The sequence below is a fragment of the Chlorocebus sabaeus genome, chromosome 6 (genome assembly GCF_047675955.1).
Source record: "Chlorocebus sabaeus isolate Y175 chromosome 6, mChlSab1.0.hap1, whole genome shotgun sequence".
In the NCBI taxonomy this organism is placed as follows: Eukaryota; Metazoa; Chordata; class Mammalia; order Primates; family Cercopithecidae; genus Chlorocebus; species Chlorocebus sabaeus.
The window spans coordinates 47846068-47868810 of record NC_132909.1 but is presented as its reverse complement, the minus strand read 5'-3'; the positions used below and the strand labels follow the sequence as shown (position 1 = coordinate 47868810).

General features: G+C 45.5%; 1 protein-coding gene across 1 annotated transcript; it reads left to right on the top strand.

Annotated features, from left to right (window-relative positions):
• The first annotated feature begins 1509 nt into the window (after nt 1–1509).
• CASP14 (caspase 14) lies at nt 1510–11769 on the top strand. Its single transcript, XM_007995545.3, has 7 exons — nt 1510–1871; nt 5015–5087; nt 6566–6715; nt 6817–7042; nt 8540–8656; nt 8812–8915; nt 9367–11769. Exons 2-7 carry the CDS (start codon nt 5061–5063, stop codon nt 9469–9471), a joined length of 729 nt encoding a protein of 242 aa, XP_007993736.3. The 5' UTR covers nt 1510–1871; nt 5015–5060; the 3' UTR covers nt 9472–11769.
• The last annotated feature ends 10974 nt before the right edge of the window (nt 11770–22743 follow it).

Below are 22743 nucleotides of genomic sequence, written 5' to 3'. Positions count from 1 at the left end.
GTGATTGCTCCACTGCACTCCAGCCTGGGTGACAGATCAAGATCTTGTCTCCAAAAAAAGAAAAAACAAAATGTTCCAAAATGAACTGTGGCAATGGCTGCATCACTGTGAATATACTAAAACCCACTGGATTGGACACTTTAGGTGGGTGAGTTGTATAATATGTAAATTATCTCATTTAAGCTGTTGCTATCGAACTAAGTTTGTTCTGCCTCTGTGCAGCAAGCCAATCACTGTAATGACGGATTGTGCAGAAGAGAAAGAGTTCATCATGAGGCAATTAAGCGAGGAGGTGGGAAAACAGGTCTCAAATTCTCCTCCCCAAAAATAGGGTTTGAGGGTACTTATGGAATAGAAAACAGGGTGGTCTAAAGTACGGAGAAAGGTGACTGGCAGGTAGGGAAGGCGAGGTAATCAGGATTTCTGAGCAAGCAAGGTTGAGCTACATGGCTTTAGATAGGACATTTGTGCAGAAAATAGCATTTAGCATGATCTGAGGGTGGAGTTTACAGCCCTCTGATGTCTGCTACTCACATGGGTCCAGATGAAGGGTCAGTGATCTCCACTGGCTTAAACTAAACAAGAGCTACCTCCTACCTAGTTCCCGAAAAATAACTTTTTAAGCACCCATTACTATAGTGACCCACGGTCAGAGATGTTATCTGTAAGGAAGCTAGTGGGAGTTTAGTTATGCATTATTTGACTACGTGACTTGTGCTTTTAGGATCAACTACAAGTAAGCAATTAAAAGTAAGCAATTAAAAGCATGTAAGCAATTAAAAGCAAAGTAGATTAAGTTTGGAGGGCTTAATCAGGTTTGCCTTTGGTTTCACTGTTAACGTAAGTAAAATAAAATTAAATAAAATGACTGAAAAACAATAGAGGAGGGGGAAAAGAGGAATCAACGTGATGCATCAGTTAAGGCAACTGGGCAAGAACCTTTTAGGGGTTGTTTGTTTTTATATTTAAGATAGAGTCTCGCTCTGTCACTGAGGCTGGAGTGCAGAGGCACAATCTTAGCTCGCTGCAGCCTCAAACTCCTAGGATCAAGCTAGCCTCCTACCTCAGCCTCCTGAGTAGCTAGGACTATAGGTGCATGCCGTCTTTTTATTTTTTTATTTTTTCAGTGATAGGGTCTCACTACGCCCCGGCTGGTCTCAAATCCCTCACCTCAAGTGATCCTCCTGCCTTGGCCTCCCAAAGAGCTGGGACTACAGACGTGAGCCACCACACCTCACCCCTTATAGGTTTGAATGCCAACTGTGCCAATTACTGATCTTTGAGCAGTCATTTCACCTCTATGAGCCTCAGTTTCCCCATGTGCAAAATAGGAACAACAATACTGATCTCTCCAGACTCTTGAAGACTCCATGAGATAATAAGTAAGTGAAGACGGTGTTATCTACACAGTGGAAGGTGAAATGAATAAACTAGGCACAATGATGATGATAATAACCAGATGAGCTGGCTATGAGATGGGGGTTGGGAGAGGTTGCGGTTGGGCTGGCACAGACCTCTGGATAATTTAGACGCTCTGCCTAGGCCACCTTTGCCAGAGGGAGTCCACTCAGCCTTGTGATCACTCATCCCATTGGCGGTGGCTCCATTTCCACACCACAGCTGTGCCAAGGGTGTGTCCTGAGGTTTCTTGAGTGATAGAAAACTCACTGGCAATAAAGGGCCAGATGATTGTGCCACCCAATTCATAGACCAGGCCTCTCAGGAGAAACCCCAGGAGATTCCACACTGTCAGCCCCTTCTCCAAGATTAGCACGTGGGCCTGACTCCTCCTCGGTGCCCAGCTCTGTACTGGCAACTAGCAGAGTAGCGAGCTTGAACTTGGCCTTGAGGAACAGCTGCCTCTAGAGTCGGTAAGTGATTTGGTGGATATTAGCCTCTCTCTCGCGCGCGCTCTCTCTCTCTCTCTCACACACACACACACATACATACACATACACACATATGCTCCCTCTCCCTTCATGAATTAACACTCTGGCCAGTTTTGGCAGAACGGAAGAAATTTCCATCCATCCACTCTTTCTTTCATCTGTTCATTTCTTTCTTCTTTGTTTACTCAGCAAATTCTCTCCAACACCACCTCTGTGCTCCTTGCCACACTGTTTAGCCGTGATGGAGACAGATAATGAAGTCGGGCTTTCAGTCCTGAAAGCTGAGCTGCCAGTTCAGCCATGAGAGTAAGAACCAAAAACACTGCTGTAATTCAAGTAGGAGCAAGCAGAGCTGTGAGAGTACAGAGAAGGAAGAGGAACGTTCCAGGAGGTCAAGAGGGATCATAAAATTTACCTGGGTTGCCATTGCTGTTACGCACCTGGAGCTCTCCCCAGGTCCTTTGCGGATGGGAAAATCAAGTCTCAGAGAGGAGACTGAGATGCCGAAGGGCACACAGCTGGGAAGGGACTGAGGCAGGATTTGGTTCTGATTTGTCTGGCTCCAGGGCTATGCTTCTTCCACTTCCTCCCTCACAATCTTTGGTTCCTCTTTCGTCACAGCACTTGCTCTGTGTGTGTGACAGAGAGAGATATTTAATATTCATTTCTGTCACAGACTAGGACAGAAGGTCGGGGAACATGTCTGTCTTACTTAATGGATTCTAAGTGCATAACACATAATAGATACCCAGAAAATATTTGCTGGGTAGGTGGGTGGGTGGTTAGGTGGATGGATGGATGGATGGATGGATGGATGGATGGATGGATGAGTGGGTGGGTGGGTGGATGGGTAAGTAAACAGGTGGATGGAGAGATGGAAGATAAGAGATTATGGACGAAGGAATGGATAAAGGGAGGGCTAGATGGAGGGATGGGTGGAAGATAGAATAGATGGAGGGATGGAAGAGAGATAATGGATAAATGGATGGATGGATGAATGAATGAGTGGGTGGATGGATAAGTGAATGGATGGATGGATGGATGAGTGGGTGGGTGGCTGAATGGGTAAGTAAACAGGTGGATGGATAGATGGAAGATAAGAGATTATGGATGAAGGAATGGATAAAGGGAGGGCTAGATGGAGGGATGGGTGGAAGATAGAATAGATGGAGGGATGGAAGAGAGAGAGATAATGGATAAATGGATGGATGGATGAATGAATGAGTGGGTGGGTGGATGGATAAGTGAATGGATGGGATGGGTGGAAGATAGAATAGATGGAGGGACTGAAGACAGAGAGAGATAATGGATGGATGGATGGATGGATGGATGGATGGATGGATGGATGGATGACTGGGTGGTTGGATGGGTAAGTGGATGGACAGATGGATGGATAGATGGATGGGTAGATATATGGGTTGACAGAAGAATGAATGGGTAGATGGGATAACTGATTAATAGACGGGTAGATGGACAGATGGATGAATAGATGTGTGAGTGGGTGGATGGATGGATGGATGAGTGGATAGATAGGTAAGTGGAAAGATAAACTGGTGGATGGGTTGATGAATAAATTGATGGATGTAACATTGGATTGATGGATGACTAGATAGATGTGCGGATGGAAGGATGGGTGGATGGGATGACTGATTAATAGGTAAGTAGATGGACAGATGGTTGAATAGATGGACGGGTGAGTGGGTGAATGGATGGATAGAGGATGAATTAATGGATAGATGGTAGATGGATAGATGAATGAATTGATGGGTTACTGGATAGACAGATGGATAAAAAGATAGATGAGTGGATGGGTGATGGGGGAAGGCATAGCAGATATTATGCCACCCAAATTGTCAAAGAAGGATCTTGATAGGAAAAAAAAAAAAAGCATTCCCGGCCAGCCGGGTGTGGTGGCTCACGCCTGTAATCCCAGCACTTTGGGAGGCTGAAGTGGGCAGATCACGAGGTCAGGATATCAAGATCATGCTGGCTAACACAGTAAAATCCCATCTCTACTAAAAACACAAAAAATTAGCCAGGCGTAACACGGTGAAACCCCGTCTCTACTAAAAATACAAAAAAAAAAAAATAGCCGGGCGTGGTGACAGGCGCCTGTAGTCCCAGTGACTCGGGAGGCTGAGGCAGGAGAACGGCGTGAACCTGGGAGGTGGAGCTTGCAGTGAGCTGAGATGGCACCACTGCACTCCAGCCTGGGCGGCAGAGCAAGACGCTGTCTCAAAAAAAAAAAAAAAAAAAAATTAGCCAGGCGTGGTGGTGCGTGCCTGTAGTCCCAGCTACTCAGGAGGCTGAGGTAGGAGAATTGCTTGAACCCTGGAGGCAGAGATTGCAGTGAGCCGAGATCATGCCACTACACTCCAGCCTGGGTGACAGAGACTCTGTCTCCAAAAAAAAAAAAAAAAAAAAGAAAGAAAGAAAAGACCAAAAAAGCATTCCCTACTGAGGAGAAAGTGTAGGAAAAGGCAAAGAGATGGGGAAATGCCAAGAGTATGAGAAAAGTCTGTCTGTGCAGCCAGAGAACAGAACAGGACTCGGAGATGAGAATAGAGAACGTGGACAGACATTCAGACTCAAGGAAGAGCGAGGGAGGTGGACTGACCCCTTCATATTGGAGACCCAGTGAGATAATATCAAAGTTGCATTCCCCACTTTGATGACATTCTCCTTTTCAATGCTCCTCCAAGGCATCTCCTTGAGATGGCTTCCCCAGCCCGTCATCTCCTGGGTAGAAGAGGGAAACACACGGGCCACTTGCCCTGCTCCTCATTCCAGTGCTTTCAGGGGGAAGTTCGGTCCATCACAAGCTGGTGAATGACCCAAGGGAGACATAGGAAGTTCTCTGGTGGGTTCGGGGGGCGGGATTGTGGGGTAGGCCCAGCAGTTCTGAAGAAGACATCCAGAAATGAAACACACCATGAAATTGTCATTCTAGGGGTGATATATTACTACTTCATGGATTATCATCTATTGCCCAGATCTGTCCACAGACCATATCTCCAACACTGGAGTGCTATTTGGTCTCAAAAATCCAGATGCATAAGAGTTTGTCCCCTGAGCCCTTCGACCTCCCTTTAGAAACCTTTAACCTATCTTCTCTTGACCCCCAGGATCAGACAAGGGTGCTGAGAGCCGGGGCTCACAACCAAAGGAGAAATGAGCAATCTGCGGTCTTTCGAGGAGGTAGGCTGGGTGCAGGTTGAGGGGAGGGTGATCACACGAGGAGAAGGAAGGTGAGGATCTTAATGTTTTGGAAAGAGTGGAGGGAGTGGAAAAATCCTGACCTGAACTCAGAGCTAGGAGGTACTTTGTAGTTAATCAAACAGCAAAAAAGGACTCAGAGATGGAACCCAAGTTGGACTGGGGGCTGGGGGCAGTCAAACACAGCTACATCTATCACCAAAGATCAAGTTCTTCTCAACACATTAAAGGTTCTGAGAAGTCCTGCAATAAACAATTTTATGGTTTTTTTTTTTCTTTTTTTTTGAGATGGAGTCTCGCTGTGTCGCCCAGGCTGGAGTGCAGTGGCGCATCTCGGCTCATTGCAAGCTCCGCCTCCTGGGTTCACGCCATTCTCCTGCCTCAGCCTCCCGAGTAGTGGGACTACAGGCACCCACCACCATGCCCAGCTAACTTTTTGTGTTTTTAGTAGAGACGGGGTTTCACAGTGTTAGCCAGGATGGTCTCGATCTCCTGACCTCATGATCTGCCCACCTTGGCCTCCCAAAGTGCTTATGTTGATGTTTTAAAAGATGAAGTTCTTATCACCGTGGTCCTCAGTACCCTGCTTTTGTTCTGAAACGAAATGTTGACCCCCAATATTCTTCTTCCTCAGATGGGATTTCAGTATTGGCTTCCGAAACTCTGAGACCTCTGCAAGTGAGGAAGTAATAGAGGAATGCTCAGAACACTCTTGGGGAGGATGAGGAGACTTGCAAAGCCACAAAATATGACAACTGGAAGGGATCTTCAAAATCACACACATACTCATCATCTGTATTTGGAAACTGAGGGTCAGATGGGGGCAGTTGACCTCCCCCAAGTTCATACCAAGCTAGAACAGAGCTGGACCCCAGGTTGGGTTGCTGTATTTGGGAACTAAAAATAAAGGATACCCAATTCAATTTGAATTTCACATCAACAACAAATAATTGTGTAGTATAAGTATATCCCATGCAATATTTGGGATATACTTATACTAAAAAGGTACTTGGTTTTTATTTGAAATTTAAATGCACCTGAGCATTTTGTATTATACCTGGCAACCCTAAGTCTAAGCCTCTCTTGTTTTGTTTGTTCGTTTTTGAGACAGGGTCTCACTTGTTGCCCAGGCTAGAATGCAGTGGCAAGATCATGGCTCACTGCAGCCTCAACCTTCCAGGCTCCAGTAATCATCCCACTTCAGCCTCCAAGACAGCTGGGACCACAGGCGCACAGCAGCACACCCAGCTAATTTTTTCATTTTTTTTGTAGAGACAGAGTCTCACTATGTTGCCCAGGCTGGTCTTGAACTCCTGGGCTCAAGCAATCCTCCTGCCTCAGCCTCCCAAAGTGCTGGGATCACAGGCATAAGCCACCACACCCAGCCTGCATGCCTCTTTTGACTACATCTGCTTCTCCTCGAACCTCCCCGTGCTGATTTTTGTCATCTCTTGGCCCAGGAGAAATATGATATGTCAGGTGCCCGCCTGGCCCTAACACTGTGTGTCACCAAAGCCCGGGAAGGTTCCGAAGAAGACCTGGATGCTCTGGAATACATGTTTCGGCAGCTGAGATTCGAAAGCACCATGAAAAGAGACCCCACTGCCCAGGTATTGGGGTGCCTACTCCAGGCCTGGTTGGGGGAAAGGTACTAGGTCGGATGTGTGGGCTATGAGGACCCAGCTGAGTCTGGTTCTTCCTCTCACTCCAGCAATTCCAGGAAGAGCTGGAAAAATTCCGGCAGGCCATCGATTCCCGGGAAGATCCCATCAGTTGTGCCTTCGTGGTACTCATGGCTCACGGGAGGGAAGGCTTCCTCAAGGGAGAAGATGGGGAGATGGTCAAGCTGGACAATCTCTTCGAGGCCCTGAACAACAAGAACTGCCAGGCCCTGCGAGCCAAGCCCAAGGTGTACATCATACAGGCCTGTCGAGGAGGTGGGGACAGATCCAAGAGCACAGAGTCTCTGGTTTGTTGTTTCTGTTTTGTTTTTTGAGACAGCACCCAGGCTGGAGTGCCGTGGTGCAATCTCAACTCACTGCAATCTCCATCTTCCAGGCTCCAGCCATCCTCCTGCCTCAGCCTCCTGAATAGCTGGGACTACAGGCTCCTGCCATTATGTCAGGCTAATTTTTGTAGACAGGGTCTCATTATGTTGCCCAGGCTGGTCTCAAACTCCTGAGCTCAAGCAATCCTCCTGCCTCAGCCTCCCACCATGCCCAACCAAGTCTGTGTTTTTATCCAAGCCAGTCCCAGATCCAAAGCCCCAGCTGAAGCCAGGCACCATGGCTCATGCCTGTAATTCCAGTACTTTGGGAGGCCCAGACAGGAAGATTTTTTGAGGCCAGAAGATCAAGACTGGCTTCTGGGCAATGTAGCAAGAATCCACCTCTACAAAAAATTTTTTTAATTAGCCAAGGGCATGGTGGCATGGGTCTGTGATCCTAGCTACTCATGAGGCTGAGGTAGGAGGATCACTTGAGCCCAGGAGTTAGAGGCTGCAGTGAGCTATGATTACACTACTGCACTCCAGTATGGGCAACAAAGCAAGCCTCTGTCTCTAAAAAGTTAAATTAAATTAAAAAGCCCCACTGCACATGGCATACCACCAGACCATCTTTTTTTTTTTTTTTTTTTTTTTTGGACAGAGTCTTGCTCTGTTGCCCAGGCTGGTGTGCAATGGCATGATCTTGGCTCACTGCAACCTCCACCTCCTGGGTTCAAGCAATTCTTCTGCCTCAGCCTCCCAAGTAGCTGGGATTACAGGCACATGCCACCATGCCCAGCTAATTTTTGTATTTTTAGTAGAGATGGGATTTCGCCATGTTAGTCAGGCTGGTCTCAAACTCTTGACCTCAGGAGCCTCCCAAAGTGCTGGGATTACAGGCGTGAGCCACCGTACCCGGCCCTTACCTTCCTTTTTTTTTTTTTTTTTTTGAGATGGAGTCTGGCTCTGTCGCCCAGGCTGGAGTGCAGTGGCCGGATCTCAGCTCACTGCAAGCTCCACCTCCCGGGTTTACGCCATTCTCCTGCCTCAGCCTCCCGAGTAGCTGGGACTACAGGCACCCGCCACCTCGCCCAGCTAGTTTTTTTGTATTTTTTAGTAAAGACGGGGTTTCACCGTGTTCGCCGGGATGGTCTCGATCTCCTGACCTCGTGATCCACCCGTCTCGGCCTCCCAAAGTGCTGGGATTACAGGCTTGAGCCATCGCGCCCAGCCACTTTCCTTTTTAAGAGGCGACATGTCACTCTGTCACCCAGGCTAGAGTGTAGTGGTGCAATCATGGCTCACTGTAGCCTCAAACTCCCAGGTTCAAGTGATCCTCCTGCCTCAGCCTCCCAAAACACTGGGGGTACAGGTGTGAGCCACCCTGCCTGGCCCCTTTTCTTACCTTTCTCTCTGACTTTGCCTCCTCCTCTTCTCGTTGTTTCAGAACAAAAGGATCCTGGTGAAACAGTAGGTGGAGATGAGATTGTGATGGTCACCAAAGACAGCCCCCAAACCATCCCAACGTACACAGATGCCCTGCACGTCTACTCTACGGTGGAGGGTATGAGCGCCCAGCTGGCCCAGGGCTCCCTCTGCTATTCCCCGTCACCTGCCACTCCCGACCCCTGAACCTCTCCTCCAGGACCCACCCCCTTCCAGGATCCCCTCTACCTACCCTCTGAAGCTCGCCCGAACTCACCTCTCTGGAATTCCCAGGATACATCGCCTACCGACACGATCAGAAAGGCTCATGCTTTATCCAGACCCTGGTGGATGTGTTCACGAAGGGGAAAGGACATATCTTGGAGCTTCTGACAGAGGTGAGTTGACACAAGGTAGCTGGGACCACCACCCAGGCCAAGTAGGGTGCAGGCAGAGGAGGCTGAGCCTCCTCCTAACCCCTCTCCATTTCCCTCAGGCCCACATCCAACCCAGATCTCAATACAGAAACTAAGATGCCCACTTTCCAACAACTTTCCCAAATGCAGGGACTCTTAAAACCCATAGTATGTGAGATAAATTTCTATAAACAAACCTCCCTTGGATATAAACAATGTTTGGGAAAACTGTTCTCTTTTCATGTTTATATGTTTTTATTGCAAATTAGAAGAAAAAAAAAAAAAGCTCAGCCAAGGATTCCATACAAACTATGGTATAGGAGGAGACCATAAAGGTCTCTTATGAAGAATACCCACCTGCCCCGTTCCCTAACCCTTCCCCTATAAGTCCATGACACTGACTCCTCCAAGCTCACCATACCTGTTGCTGCAGGTGACCCGGCGGATGGCAGAAGCAGAGATGGTTCAGGAAGGACAAGCAAAGAAAACGAACCCTGAAATCCAAAGCACCCTCCGGAAACGGCTGTATCTGCAGTAGAAGTAGAAAGACAGGGAGGAGCTTTCCTTCCAGCACTCTTCCTGTCTCACAGAAATTTAGAGGCAGCTCTTACCACTCCCTAAGATCTTCTCTTTCCAAGGCTAAATGGCACCCAGTTTCTTTTTCATCACACCCCTCATGCAGGTCCCCCTGTCCTTCTTAGAGCAAGTCAGCCAGAACTTAGCACATAAGCCATAGTGGTAACATTAACATCACCTCCCTCAGGCTGGACTTTCTATCCTTATTAATGCAACCTAAGAGACCTAAGAGTGCATTCACTTATCCCACTTTCTGTTCCTGTGGTCTTCTTTCTTCCTCCCAAAGCAGAAACTGGATAGAGCTGAAGATTTTCCACAGACAAACCAACGCCCACTCAATCCCTCCTACCCCAGTCCAACCTCTGCTGGCTCCTGTATCTCACTTGGAGGTGAAACCTCCTCCTGAGGCCAGTGCATTCCCAACTTCCAGTTCCCTCCTTTACCCTGGAGAATTAGTAAGGCAAGAACCATTCTTTCTCTCCAAAACCATTCCTCCTTGGCTAGCAAGTTGGTGTCCTAACTCCACTCTCTTCCTAGCTCATGGCCTCTCTAGATAACGAAGTTGTCTCCGCCTTTCTGGATCTCTTCCTCCTAACACCCCTCCCCCTGAAACCCTGGATTCTGCCCTCTCTTCAATGAAATCCACCCATTCAACTATTCTTGCATTCAACTACTCTGAATGAGAGCGTGTTGGAGCTATGGCAAATTCTCTGTGGTCATCTTGCTATTTTGCAGACAGCATTATATTTAACCTCTCCTAACCAGAGAGGCTAAATAATTTGTCAAATGCAATACAGTAAGACAGGGGCAAGGACAAGGTTTGACTTTCAGCCCAGCCTCCTTTCCACAACCTGCTAAGTCTTGATACATCTGAAAACTTTTCTAATTAGTGAAGATGCCTAATAAAAATTTTCCCTACCTCCAAGGTAGGAGCTTTCTGGAAGTTTCTAGGAATTCTCAATAACCACCAGCCAAGGTTACCTCCAGGTAACCTTGCAGCACCAGGCTGGAAGTCAGAACGGCTTCACTGTCCTCCAACTCTACAGCCTGTATCTCCCCATCCCCAGCTTTGACCTTTCCTGCTCAAATAACCTATGGGTACATCCAGCATCACTGAAAACTCAGGGCTAAAGATGAACCTTTTTTTCCTGGTTACTCCTCCAAGCATTCCCTGGTATCCTCAACCTCAGATCCCAGGTTCAGATTTCTGCAGTTAATCTATGACCCCTCTCTTTTTGCACCCTTTGTATGCCACCAGACACCATGACCAGTCCAGCTTGATTTTGAAACAACTTTCATGCTGGTCTTCTCTTCCCTGACATGTTACTGTGCAGGCTCAAGTCCTCATCTTCTCATATCTGCATCTTTGCAACCAACTTCCTCCCTTGCCTCTCTGCTTTTCCATCTCACTTTTCATGTGTCCTCCATACCATCTATAACAGTCATCTCCCTGGAACACTCAAGAAGACACAACATACCCTATTATTTAAAGACCAGGGTACTGGACTCAGTGTCTCACACCTGTAATCCCAACTTTGAGAGTCTGAAGTGGGAGGATCACTTGAGGCCAGGATTTAAGAGACCAGCCTGGGCAACACAGCAAGACCCCATCTCTACAAAAAATAATAATAATAATTAGCTGGGTATGGTGTAGTCCACATGCCTGTAGTCCCAGCTACTCAGGAGGCTGAGGTGGGAGGATCACTTGAGCCCAGGAGTTTGAGGCTGCAAGGAGCTATGATCATGCCGCTGCATCCCAGCTCTAGGTGAGAGAGTGAGATCCGGTCTCCAAAATAAATAAATCAATCAAATAAAGACCAAAGTCAAACCACACATTAGGATCTCTCACACCCTTCCAATTTTGCCATCTACCAGCACTTAGCTAAACTCATCTCCCATCTCTTCCACCATGACTTCACCCTTTCAACAAGGCTAATGTCCTCTTACTCACCCTTGCCTCTAAGCCTTTGCTATCACCATTTCCCCCAAACTGGAGGGCCCTCTCTCTCTTTTTACCCCTCTTCCACTACCTCCCACCCCTACTTTTTCCAGAAAGCCATTTCCTCTCTTTTTTCTGATTGGTCCTGCCCTCTCACCCAGGATTATATGCTGGAAATGACCACTTCTGGAGGGCAAGGAACAAGCCCTTGATCTGCATAATGCATGTTCAATAAACAGTTGTCAAACTTTGAAAGAAAGTGTTGAAATCTTTGTTCTGCGCTGAAACCGTGAGGCTGATACGAAAGGAGTTATGGATTTACTTTCTTTTTTCCCAGCGGCCAGCTTCCTCCCAGGTGTGTCTATCATGAATGGAGAATCAGGAGCTTCATCCTATGTCTACTTTCCTCTTTTTTCTTTAAGAGATGAGATCTTGCTCTGCCACCCAGGCTGGAGTACAGTGGTGCCATCATAGCGCACTGCACCCTCTACCTCCTGGGCTCAAGCAATCTTCCCACCTCAGCCTCTCATGTAGCTGGGACCATAGGTGCGCACCACCACACCTGGCTAATTTTCTTATTTTTTTGTAGAGATGGGGTCTCGCTATGTTGCTGAGGCTGGTCTCACGCTCCTGGTCTCAAGCAATCCTCTTGCCTTGGCCTCCCAAAGTGCTGAGATTACAGATGTGACCCACCACACCAAGCTCCTGTCTCTTTCATAAAAACAGACGTGTTGGGAATTTGTAAAGTTACAGGTCACATTTTCATGCTGAATGACTATCTTTTACATAATTGTTCCATCTCCAGAATGTTTCCAAGGAAGTATGCGGACACAGAAATGTCACTTCTCAGAACTATAAGGGACATTGGAGGTGGACGAGTTACAGCATCAAAGACATTTAGCAAGTGTGCCACTTCTCTCTAGCCTGGTGCCCATGGCAGACATGACTAATCAATCACATCTATTTTTCCTAATGAAATCAAGTGTAACCTCAAGGGGTTTTTCCTCTGAGCACTCGGGTAGCTGACACCTGTCTATTGGCATGAGTACATCATTCCTGATCCATTTGAACCTCCACCTTAGGGAGTAAATTGTCTATGGTCATCTTATGTGGTACACCCAGGGATCTACCCATGGCAGTAACTGGGGCTTTATCCACGGAAATGGCAAACCAAGTGGCCAACGCAGAGGTGGGTTTGAAGGGCCAAGAGATTTGGGGAGATACATGCACTGAGCTCTATACACTCACTTATGTGCCAACCTGTGATCCAAACACCCAATGATTCTGGGAGTCTCCGAATATGAGGGTCAGAAAACTGTCTCACTCACCTGATCCAGCCTGCAGTTTGTTTTTATCAACAAAGCTTTGCTGGCACACAGGAATGTTTATTCACTTACATACTGGCTACGGCTGCCTTCACCCTACAATGGTAGAGTTGAGTAGTTAGAACAGACAACATATGGCCCACAAAGCTGAAATTATTTACTATTTGGCCCCTTACAGAGAAGGTTTGACAATCCCTACCCTAATACCTTTCCAAACATTTTAGTTTTGTTATCAATACTAATTTTGATGTCAATGAGATATCACCTCACACCTGTTGGGATGGCTATTATCAAAAAGATAGGAGATAAGTGCTGGTGAGGGTGTGAAGAAAAGGAAACCTTTGTTGGTGGAAAATAGAATGGTGCAGCCATTATGGAAAACAGTATGGAGATTCCTAAAAAAATTAAAAACAGATTGGGCACGGTGGCTCATGCCTGTAATCCCACACTTAGGGAGTCTGAGGCAGGCAGATCACTTGAGGGCGGGAGTTCAAGACCAGCCTTGCCAACATGGTGAAACCCCGTCTCTACTAAAAATACAAAAATTAGCCAGGTGTGGTGGTGGGTGCTTGTAATCCCAGCTACTTGGGAGGCTGAGGCAGGAAAATTGCTTGAACCTGGGAGATGGAGGTTGCAGTGAGCTGAGATTGGGTGATGTCCAGCCTGGGTGACAGAGCATGACTCTATCTCAAACAAAAAAAAAAAAAAAAAAAGGGAAGAAAAGAAAAGAAAGAAAAAAGAAATTAAAAACAGAACTACCAGATAATCAAGTAATCCCACTCCTAGGTATATACGCAAAATAAAGGAAATCAATATATCAAAGAGACATCGGCACTGCCATGTCAATTGCAGCACTAGTCACAATAGCCAAGATACAGAATCAACCTAAGTGTCCATCAACAGATGAATGGATAAAGAAACTATGGTATATATGCACAATAGAATACTATTCAGCCATAATAAAGAATAAAATCGTGTCATTTGCAGCAACATGGATGAGCTTAGATGACATTATATTAAGTAAAATAAGCCAGGCACAGAAAGACAAACATCACGTGATCTCACTCACTATGTGGAAGCTAAAAAAGTAGATCTGGTGAAGACAGACTGGAATGGTAATTACCAGAGGCAGGGAAGGGAAGCAGGGAGAAGACATGAAGAGAAATGGGCTACTGGGTACAAAAGTACAGTTAGGTAGGATGAATAAGTTCTTGCATTCGAGAGCACACTGGGAAAACTATCATTAACAGTAATTATTTGTGTATTTCAAAATAGCAAGAGAAGAAGAATAACAGTGTTCCCAACACAAGGAAAAGATAAATGTTTAAGGTGATGGATATATAATTACCCTAATTTGATCATTACCCCAAAAATCTGTACAACTATATCAATTAAAAAACAGTACTGTCCAGGCATGGTGACTCACACCTGTAATCTCAGCACTCTGGGAAGCCAAGGCAGGACAACCACTTGAGCCCAGGAGTTTTAAACCAGCCTGGGCAACATAGTGAGGCTTTGTCTCTACTAAAAAATTTTTTTAGATTAACTAGGTGCGGTGGCACGTGCCTGTAGTCCTAGCTACTTGGGAGGCTGAGGCGGGAGGATCGCTTGAGCCCAGGAAGTCAAGACCGCAGTGAACCAAGATTGCATCTCTGCGCACCAGCCTGGGTGACAGAGCAAGATCCTGTCTTAAAAAAAAAAAAAAAAAAAAACAGACCACCATATGACCCAGCAATTAGACGTTTTGAATATATATCCAAAGGAAATGAAATTAGGATCTAGTAAAGATATCTGCACTCCCATGGTCATTGAAGTATTATTCACAATAGCCAAAATGTGAAAAAATCGAAGTGTCCATCTATGGAGGAATGAATAAGGAAAACACTATGCATGTGTGCGTGTGTGTGAGAGAGAGAGAATATGTGTGTGTGTGTGTGCGCGCACACACACAATGGAATGTTATTCAGCTTTAAAATAAATAAATAACGGAGATTCTGCCATTTGCCACCACATAGATGAACCTGAAGTATGCTATGGTAGGTGGAATAAGCCAGCATTGAAATCCACCGTCGCGTTAGTCTGTTCTCGCACTGCTATAAATACTTGAGTCTGGGTAATGTTTAAAGAAAAACGGTTTAGGCCAGGCGCGGTGGCTCACTCCTGTAATCCTAGCACTTTGCGAGGCCAAGGTGGGCGGATCACTTGAGGTCAGGAGTCAAAACCAGGCAGGCCAACACGGTGAAACCCTGTCTCTACTACAAATACAAAAAAATTAGCTGGACGTGGTAACACATGCCTGTAATCCCAGCTACTCGGGAGGCTGAGATGGGAGAATCGCTTAAACCTGGGAGGGAGAGGTTGCAGCTAGCTGAGATCGCACCACTGCACTCTAGCCTGGGCGACAGAGCGAGACTCAGTCTCAAAAAGAAAAAAGGTTTAATTGGCTCAGGGTTCCACAGGCTGTACAGGAAGCATGGCTGGGGAGATCTCGGGAAACTTACCATCATGGCGGAAGGCGAAGGGAAAGCAGACACGCCTTACGTGGCTGGGGCAGGAAGAAGGGAGGTGGGTAGGAGCTACACACTTTTAAAGAACCAGATCTCGCGATAACACACTCGACAGCACAAGAACCGCACCAAAGGAGAAATCTGCCCACGTGACCCAATCCCCCTCCCCCCAGATCCCACCTCCAACACTGGGGATTACAGTGTGACATGAGATTGAGCAGAGACAGACCCAAACCATGTCAATGGCTTTGTTCTTCAAGACCTCCGACTAAAGATTTTCCCTAATTATTAAGCAAGGATGTGTAGGTTTCACCTGGAAGTTTCATATTCAGCATCAGGAACTGATCCAGGCTTTGTAGGACCTGTACAATTGGGCAGAAAAGTCCCTCTTTAAGAAAAGGACAAACAGCAATGCAGAATTTGTACAGCCACATAAGCAGATTGTCAGGGTCTCTCCTCAGACCACGGAGAGTCCCATAAAAGTGGGGATCCTGTAGCTTTTGCCACATCAGCTCCAAGACAAGTGCGGCTTTGTTTATCTGTTCTGCAAGACGCTCTCCCATAGCAGCAGAAACAGTTGTTTTAAAATGCAGATCTGAGCCAGGTATGATGGTGCGTGCCTGTAAGTTCCAGCTACTTGGGCTACTTGGGAGGTTGAGGTGGGAGGATCACTTGAGCCCAGGAAGTTGAGACTGCAGTGAGCTATGATTGTGCACTGCAGCCTGAGCAACAGAACTATCTCTAAAATAATAACAATAATAAATGATAAATGTGAAATAAATCTTTGAAAATGCAAATACGACCTGCTGTGCATCTTCTTAAAATCTTTCTGTGACCTCCCACAGCCCTTTGGAAAAGGAAAAAAGTCTTAACTTCTAGATCCCTACATCTTCTTATCTCTACTCCTTCAGTCTTTCTGAAGTCACTTTGGATTTCTTTCTTTCCCAAAATAGGCTATTTCCTATCTCAGTTACCTCTACTTAGATCACTCCTCCAAACCACCTTGTTATCCTTTATACTGTAGCTCAAATACATTTCTGAAGGGAAGTCTCCTTGTCCATCACCTCAGACAAGACCCAAGTTTAGAGTTCTTTGTACCTTTTTTCTCCAAACCACAAATCACACTTTAAAATTATGTCTTTGGCGATGTGATCATTTATTCAAAATCTGGCTCTTCCACTTGATGGATCCAAGACTAAACATCAATTATTATAAGCCAGTGAGCTTTGGGGATCATTTGTTACTGCAGCATAACTTAATCTGTGCTGACTGATACATGAGGCCAGCCAGGTTAAAACAGCACATTGGAGTGAATGACACTGAGGTTTCTACCAGCTTCTTATGAAATGTACAGAATCCATGAGATAAAAACAAATCCACTTTCTCTACCTATGAGCAGTTTCTATTTAATCATGTTCAAATTTTATTCACTAATACGGATGGATAAGCAATTTCCAAAGTTTCCAAAGTTCAGCCCCCAGTTCAACATGAGACACAAGAAAAGGGAAGAGAGGTCTAGCTTTGAGAATTTGGAACATGAACTGGTTCACCTTCATTCTGATCGGTCGGGTTATTTGGGAATAAAATATTTTGGTTGTTTGTGAAGTTGCTCTTGCAGATGATCAATTATAAGAATGAGGTCACCTTCACCCTGGCCAGTTCAGTAAGTCAATCACCCTATTGCTATGTATGCTCACCCACAGTCCACACCCATGACCTCAAGGCGGTCTCCATACACCCAGTTGGCTTGCTGTTAGCTTCTGATAGTACAAGGCACAAGAGAGAGAGAGGAAATGGGAAGAGGGCAAAAAAAGAGGATTCTTCCTCTTTGAGTTGCCAGTAGCATTACATCATTCAAGTTTCCAACATTTTTGCCCCACACACAAAACTGGCATCATTGTACCCCCTGAAATATACATGCATCAGCTGGCCAGCAGCCCCGTCTCACATATATGCACAGATACGCCCACGGCACTGACTTCTTCCTTCTCTAAGATTCTAGAGTCTGATAACCTCAACTCTTCCCAGTGTTTCCCAGGCCTCAGCTTGTCAACTGATTCCACAGGAATTATTTCTGGGTTAACACTAGGGTTAACCAGGTCCTTGTTAACTAGTCTTGCCTTCTTGCTTTTCTGGTCCTTCACTACCTATTTAACTAATTCCCATGTTAAATTCTTTCTGTTAAAAGACATCAGCAGATGATTGGGTAATGAAAATATGGTATATATACAGAATGGACTATGATTCAGCCATAAAAAAAAAAAGAGTGAAATCATGTCTTTTGCAGCAACATGGATGGAACTGGAGGGCATTGTCTTAAGTGAAACAACTCAGAAAGTCAAATAGCACATGTGTATTAGTCTGTTCTCATGCTGCTAATAAAGACATACCCAAGACTGGGTAATTTATAAAGAAAAGAGGTTTGATGGACTCACAGTTCCACATGGCTCGAGAGGCCTCACAATCATGGTGGAAGGCGAAGAAGGGAGCAAAGGCACATCTTACATGGTGGCAGGCAAGAGAGCGTGTGCAGGGGAACTGCCCTTTATAAAGCCATCAGATATCGTGAGACTTATTCACTATCACGAGAACAGCATGAGAGTAACTGACCCCATGATTCAATTTCCCCCACCGGGTCTCTCCCATGACACGTGGGGATTATGGGAACTACAATTCAAGATGAGATTTGAGTGGGGACACAGCCAAACCATATCAACATGTTCTCATTTATAAGTGGGAGCCCAATAATGTGTAGACAAGGACATAGAGTGTAGAATTATAGACACTGGAGAGGCAGAAGGGTAAGAGAGTACGAGGAGGTGGAGGATAAGAAATTACTTTGGAAGGGATAGCATTAGGAGATATACTTAATGTAAATGATGAGTTAAAGAGTATAGCGCGGCAACATGGCACATGTATACATATGTAACAAACCTGCACATTGTGCACATGTACCCTAGAACTTAAAGTATAATAATAAATAAATAAATAAGTAAATAACTTTATGAGTACAATGTACATTATTTGGGTGACAATTATGCTAAAAGCCCAGACTTCACCACTTGGCAACATATCCATGTAACAAAACTGGCCTTGTACTTCTTAAATTTATGCAATTTTTTTTTTTTTTTTTTTTTTTTTTTTTTTGGGACGGAGTCTTGCTCTGCCGCCCAGGCTGGAGTGCAGTGGCCGGATCTCAGCTCACTGCAAGCTCCGCCTCCGGGGTTTACACCATTCTCCTGCCTCAGCCTCCCGAGTAGCTGGGACTACAGGCGCCCGCCACCTCACCCGGCTAATTTTTTGTATTTTTTAGTAGAGACGGGGTTTCACCGTGTTAGCCAGGATAGTCTCAATCTCCTGACCTCATGATCTGCCCATCTCGGCCTCCCAAAGTGCTGGGATTACAGGCTTGAGCCACCGCTCCCAGCCTTTTTTTTTTTTTTTTGAGATGAGTCTTGCTCTGTCACCAGGCTGGAGTGCAGTGGCGTGATCTTGGCTCACTACAATCTCCACCTCCCGGGTTCAAGCAATTCCCCTGCCTCAGCCTCCCAAGTAGCTAGGATTACAGGTGCCCACCACCATGACTGGCTAATTTTTTGTATTTTAGTAGAGACGGGGTTTCACCATCTTGGCCAGGATGGTCTGGATCTCCTGACCTCGTGATCCACTGGCCTCAGCCTCCCAAAGTGCTGGGATTACAGGTGTGAGTCACTGCGCCCGGCCCTATGCAACATTTTTTCAATGATAGCTTCTGGAAAATGTCATCTATAAGAAACTACAAGTACAGAACAAATAAATGATAGAATATGAGCTTTCAGTGCCTACATTCCGTAAGTCCGGTAAATAATAAATATTAACATACACGTCAGACGTGGCGGCTCACATCTCTAACCCCAGCACTTTGGGAGGCCGAGGTGGGCAGATAGCTTGAGCTCAGGAGTTTGAGACTGCTTGGGCAACATGGTGAAACCCCATCTCTACTAAAAATGAAAAAACAAATAGCAGGGCATAGTGGTGCAAGCCTGTAGCCCCAGCTACTACAGAGGCTGAGGTGGGAGGATCACCTTGATCCTGGGAGGTAGAGGTCACAGTGAGCCTAGACGGCACTACTGCACTCCAGTCTGGGTGGCAGAGTGAGACCCTGTCTCAAAAAATAAATAATTAATTAACATACCAAAAAAATTCTCTCTCTTAAAAATATCTTCAGTCCTCCGACACCATGGATAAACCTGGAAAACATATGTTAAGTTAAATAAGCCAGAGACACGAAGCACAAATATTGTATGATTCCCCTTTAGAAGGTACCCAGAATAGGCAAGTTTTAGAGGTGGAAAGTTGATTAGAAGTTTTCAAGTGCTGGAGATAAGGAGGAACAGGGAGTGATTGCTTAATGAGTTTGAGTTTTATTTGGGGGGATGATGAAAACATTTGGAAATAGTGGTGATGGCTGTACAATGCTGTGAATGTAATTCATGCCACTGAACTGCATACTTTAAAAATGGTTAAAGTGGCCAGGCATAGTGGCTTACACTTGTAATCCCAGCACTTTGGAAGTCCAAGGTAGGTGGATCACTTGAGGCCAGGAGTTTGAAACCAGCCTGGACAACATGGTGAAACCTCATCTTTACTAAAAATACAAAAATTAGCCAGGCCCGGTGGCACACACCTGTAATTCCAGCTACTCGGGAGGCTGAGGCAGGAGAATCACTTGAACCTTGAGAGGCAGAGGTTGTGGTGAGCCAAGATCGTGCCACTGCACTCCAGCCTGGGTGACAGAGTGAGATTCTGTCTCAAAAAAAAAGTTAAAATGGCAAATTTTATGTTATATAATCTACTACAATTTTTTTTAATTAATGATGTAAAATATCAAAACAATGAATTATACACTTTACATGAGTGAATTGTATGGTGTGTGAATTATATCTCAATAAAGCTGTTCAAAAAAATAACTTGTGTGCTTTACAACGAAGAAAACTGGCAAAAGCTACCTTTACCAAGGAAAGAAGGTTAACATCACCAAGGTCAAGTGGATTTCACGTAGCTCCTGATATGATGTGACAAAAGGGCCCTTCCATCTCCACAGTCTTCTTTCCAAAAACCCATCACCCCAATCTAATCATGAGAAAAATATCCGACAAACCTAGATTGGTTCACATTCTAAAGGATACCTGACCCGTCTTCCTCGAGACTATCAAAAACGGCCAGGCATGATGGCTCACACCTGTAATCCCAGCACTTTGGGAGGTCAGGGCAGGAGGATTGCCTGAGCCCGGGAGTTCGAGACCAGCCTCGCAACCAAACGAGAATCCCCCCATCCCTTTCAAAAATCTAGAGGGAAAAAAAGACTGTCAAAAAGTCATGAGAAACAAGGAAAGGCTGAGAAACTGTCACAGACCAAAAGAGACTAAGAAGACAAGATGACTAAATGCATTGTCAGATCCTGGATAGGATTCTAGAAACAGAAAAAGGACATTTGTGGGAAAATGGGTGAAATATGAATAAAACCTGGAGTTTGGTTAGGAGTACCGTACCAATGTTAGTTTTGACGAATGTATCCTGGTTATGTAAAATGTTAACGTTAAAAGAAACCAGATGAAGGAACAGTGTAGGAATTCTCTGTACTGTTCTTGCAACTTTTCTGTAAACTTAGAATTATTTCCTAAAATAAGTTTATTTAGCACTGCAATGAACATGGGAGTTCAGGTATCTCTTTAGTATACAGATTTCAATGATTTAATCATGGCACAATGTAAACATATGTTACAGTGTCACATTATACCCCTTAAGTGTACACAATTGTTATTGTCAATTGGAAATAAACAAAGTTTATCTAAAACAAACAAAAATAATAACTGGGGTAGTTTTCATTAACATTGATTGCAACAGGGTATAATCATCATTGATTACCAAGTAGGAGAAACAAACCTAGAGTATCTCATCCACGTAAATGAATTTGTCAGTTCTTATCTGTTACTATTAGAATGCAATGGAATATCCAATTGGCAAATCACAAATTTTGATTTACACTTAATTTGAGAAGTGTTTGGGTTTTTGTACCTGGTGCTGGGGGTTAGAACAGTACTGTGCCATTCAATATCTACAGGATTCTGGGTGGGTTTAGGTTTTTAGCAACATATCTATTCCTTTGGACAGGCTCTAGGTGAGAAGTGGTTTGAAAGAGATTAGGGAACAGATATTGAGTATTTCCTGACCATGCCCAACATTTTCCCATTGATTATTCTGTAGAAACCAGCATTGGTGGGAAGACTGAATAAATGACCCGCCCATGCAAACCACAGAATTAAAGAATTGTTTGCATACCCAGAAGGCACACCCCTGGCTGTTCACGTTGACTGTGCATATATCCAAATGGGATTTCTAGACTACAGTTTCTCAAATGTTGGTCTTTTACATGCACACTTCATCCCGTATCTGCATATCCCTGTGTGACTGTTCCATTAATATTTTTCTGTCTTTTTTTTTTTTTTTTTTTTGAGACAGAGTCTCGCTCTGTCACCCAGGCTGGAGTGCAGTGGCGCGATCTTGGTTCATTGCAAGCTCCACCTCCCGGGTTCACGCCATTCTCCTGCCTCAGCCTCCGAGTAGCTGGGACTACAGGCGCCCGCCACCACGCCGGGCTAATTTTTTGTATTTTTAGTAGAGACGGGGTTTCACCGTGTTAGCCAGGATGGTCTCGATCTCCTGATCTCGTGATCCGCCCGCCTCGGCCTCCCAAAGTGCTGGGATTACAGGCCTGAGCCACCGCGCCCGGCCTGCTTTCTTAATAAACTTGCTTTCACTTTGTATTCGCCAAATTCTTTCCTTCGCGGGATCCAAGAACCCTCTCTTGGGGTCTGAATTGGGAGCCCTTTCCGGTAACAAACAGAAAGGAATGTCTAAGTTAAGGGGGTTGGCCTGGCATGGTGCTCATACCTGTAATGCCGGCACTTTGGGAGGCTGAGACGGTCATTTTGCAAACCCAAAATGACTCAGGCCAGTCCTATCTGTGCCTACAGCTCTTCCCACATCTGGTTTCCTAAAAGGGGCACCAGAATGAATCGAGCTTTACACCCGAGACAGGAATAGAGACTCTGCAGCAAACCTCTGAGCCACAGTGAATCAGGGAAAAGTGATGGAGAGGGAGGAAGGTGAGGCCAGTGTGGAGGTGCGACAGATCCTGCTCTAGCTTTTAGGAAAGAGTGTGACTTTCCAAACCTGGGAGGTGGCCCGCCATGGGGCAGCTCTCAGCCTACCAGTCATCAGGACATCACAGAGCTAAAGCGCCGTATTTTACCGCATGTTCTCACTTATAAGCAGGAGCTAAAGAATGGGTACAGGCCGGGCACGGTGGCTCACACCTGTAATCCCAGCACTTTGGGAGGCTGAGGCAGGCAGATTTCTTGAGCTCAGGAGTTTGAGCCCAGCCTGGGCAACATGGCAAAACCCCGTCTCTACAAAAAATA

What these genes read in the sequence shown, in the direction of transcription:
- CASP14 (XM_007995545.3), top strand. Translation starts at nt 5,061, where the DNA reads ATGAGCAATCTGCGGTCTTTCGAGGAG. An exon ending in AAAGAGACCCCACTGCCCAG is followed by an intron (nt 6,716 to 6,816) that starts GTATTGGGGTGC and finishes CTCTCACTCCAG; the next exon opens with CAATTCCAGGAAGAGCTGGA. An exon ending in CGTCTACTCTACGGTGGAGG is followed by an intron (nt 8,657 to 8,811) that starts GTATGAGCGCCC and finishes TGGAATTCCCAG; the next exon opens with GATACATCGCCTACCGACAC.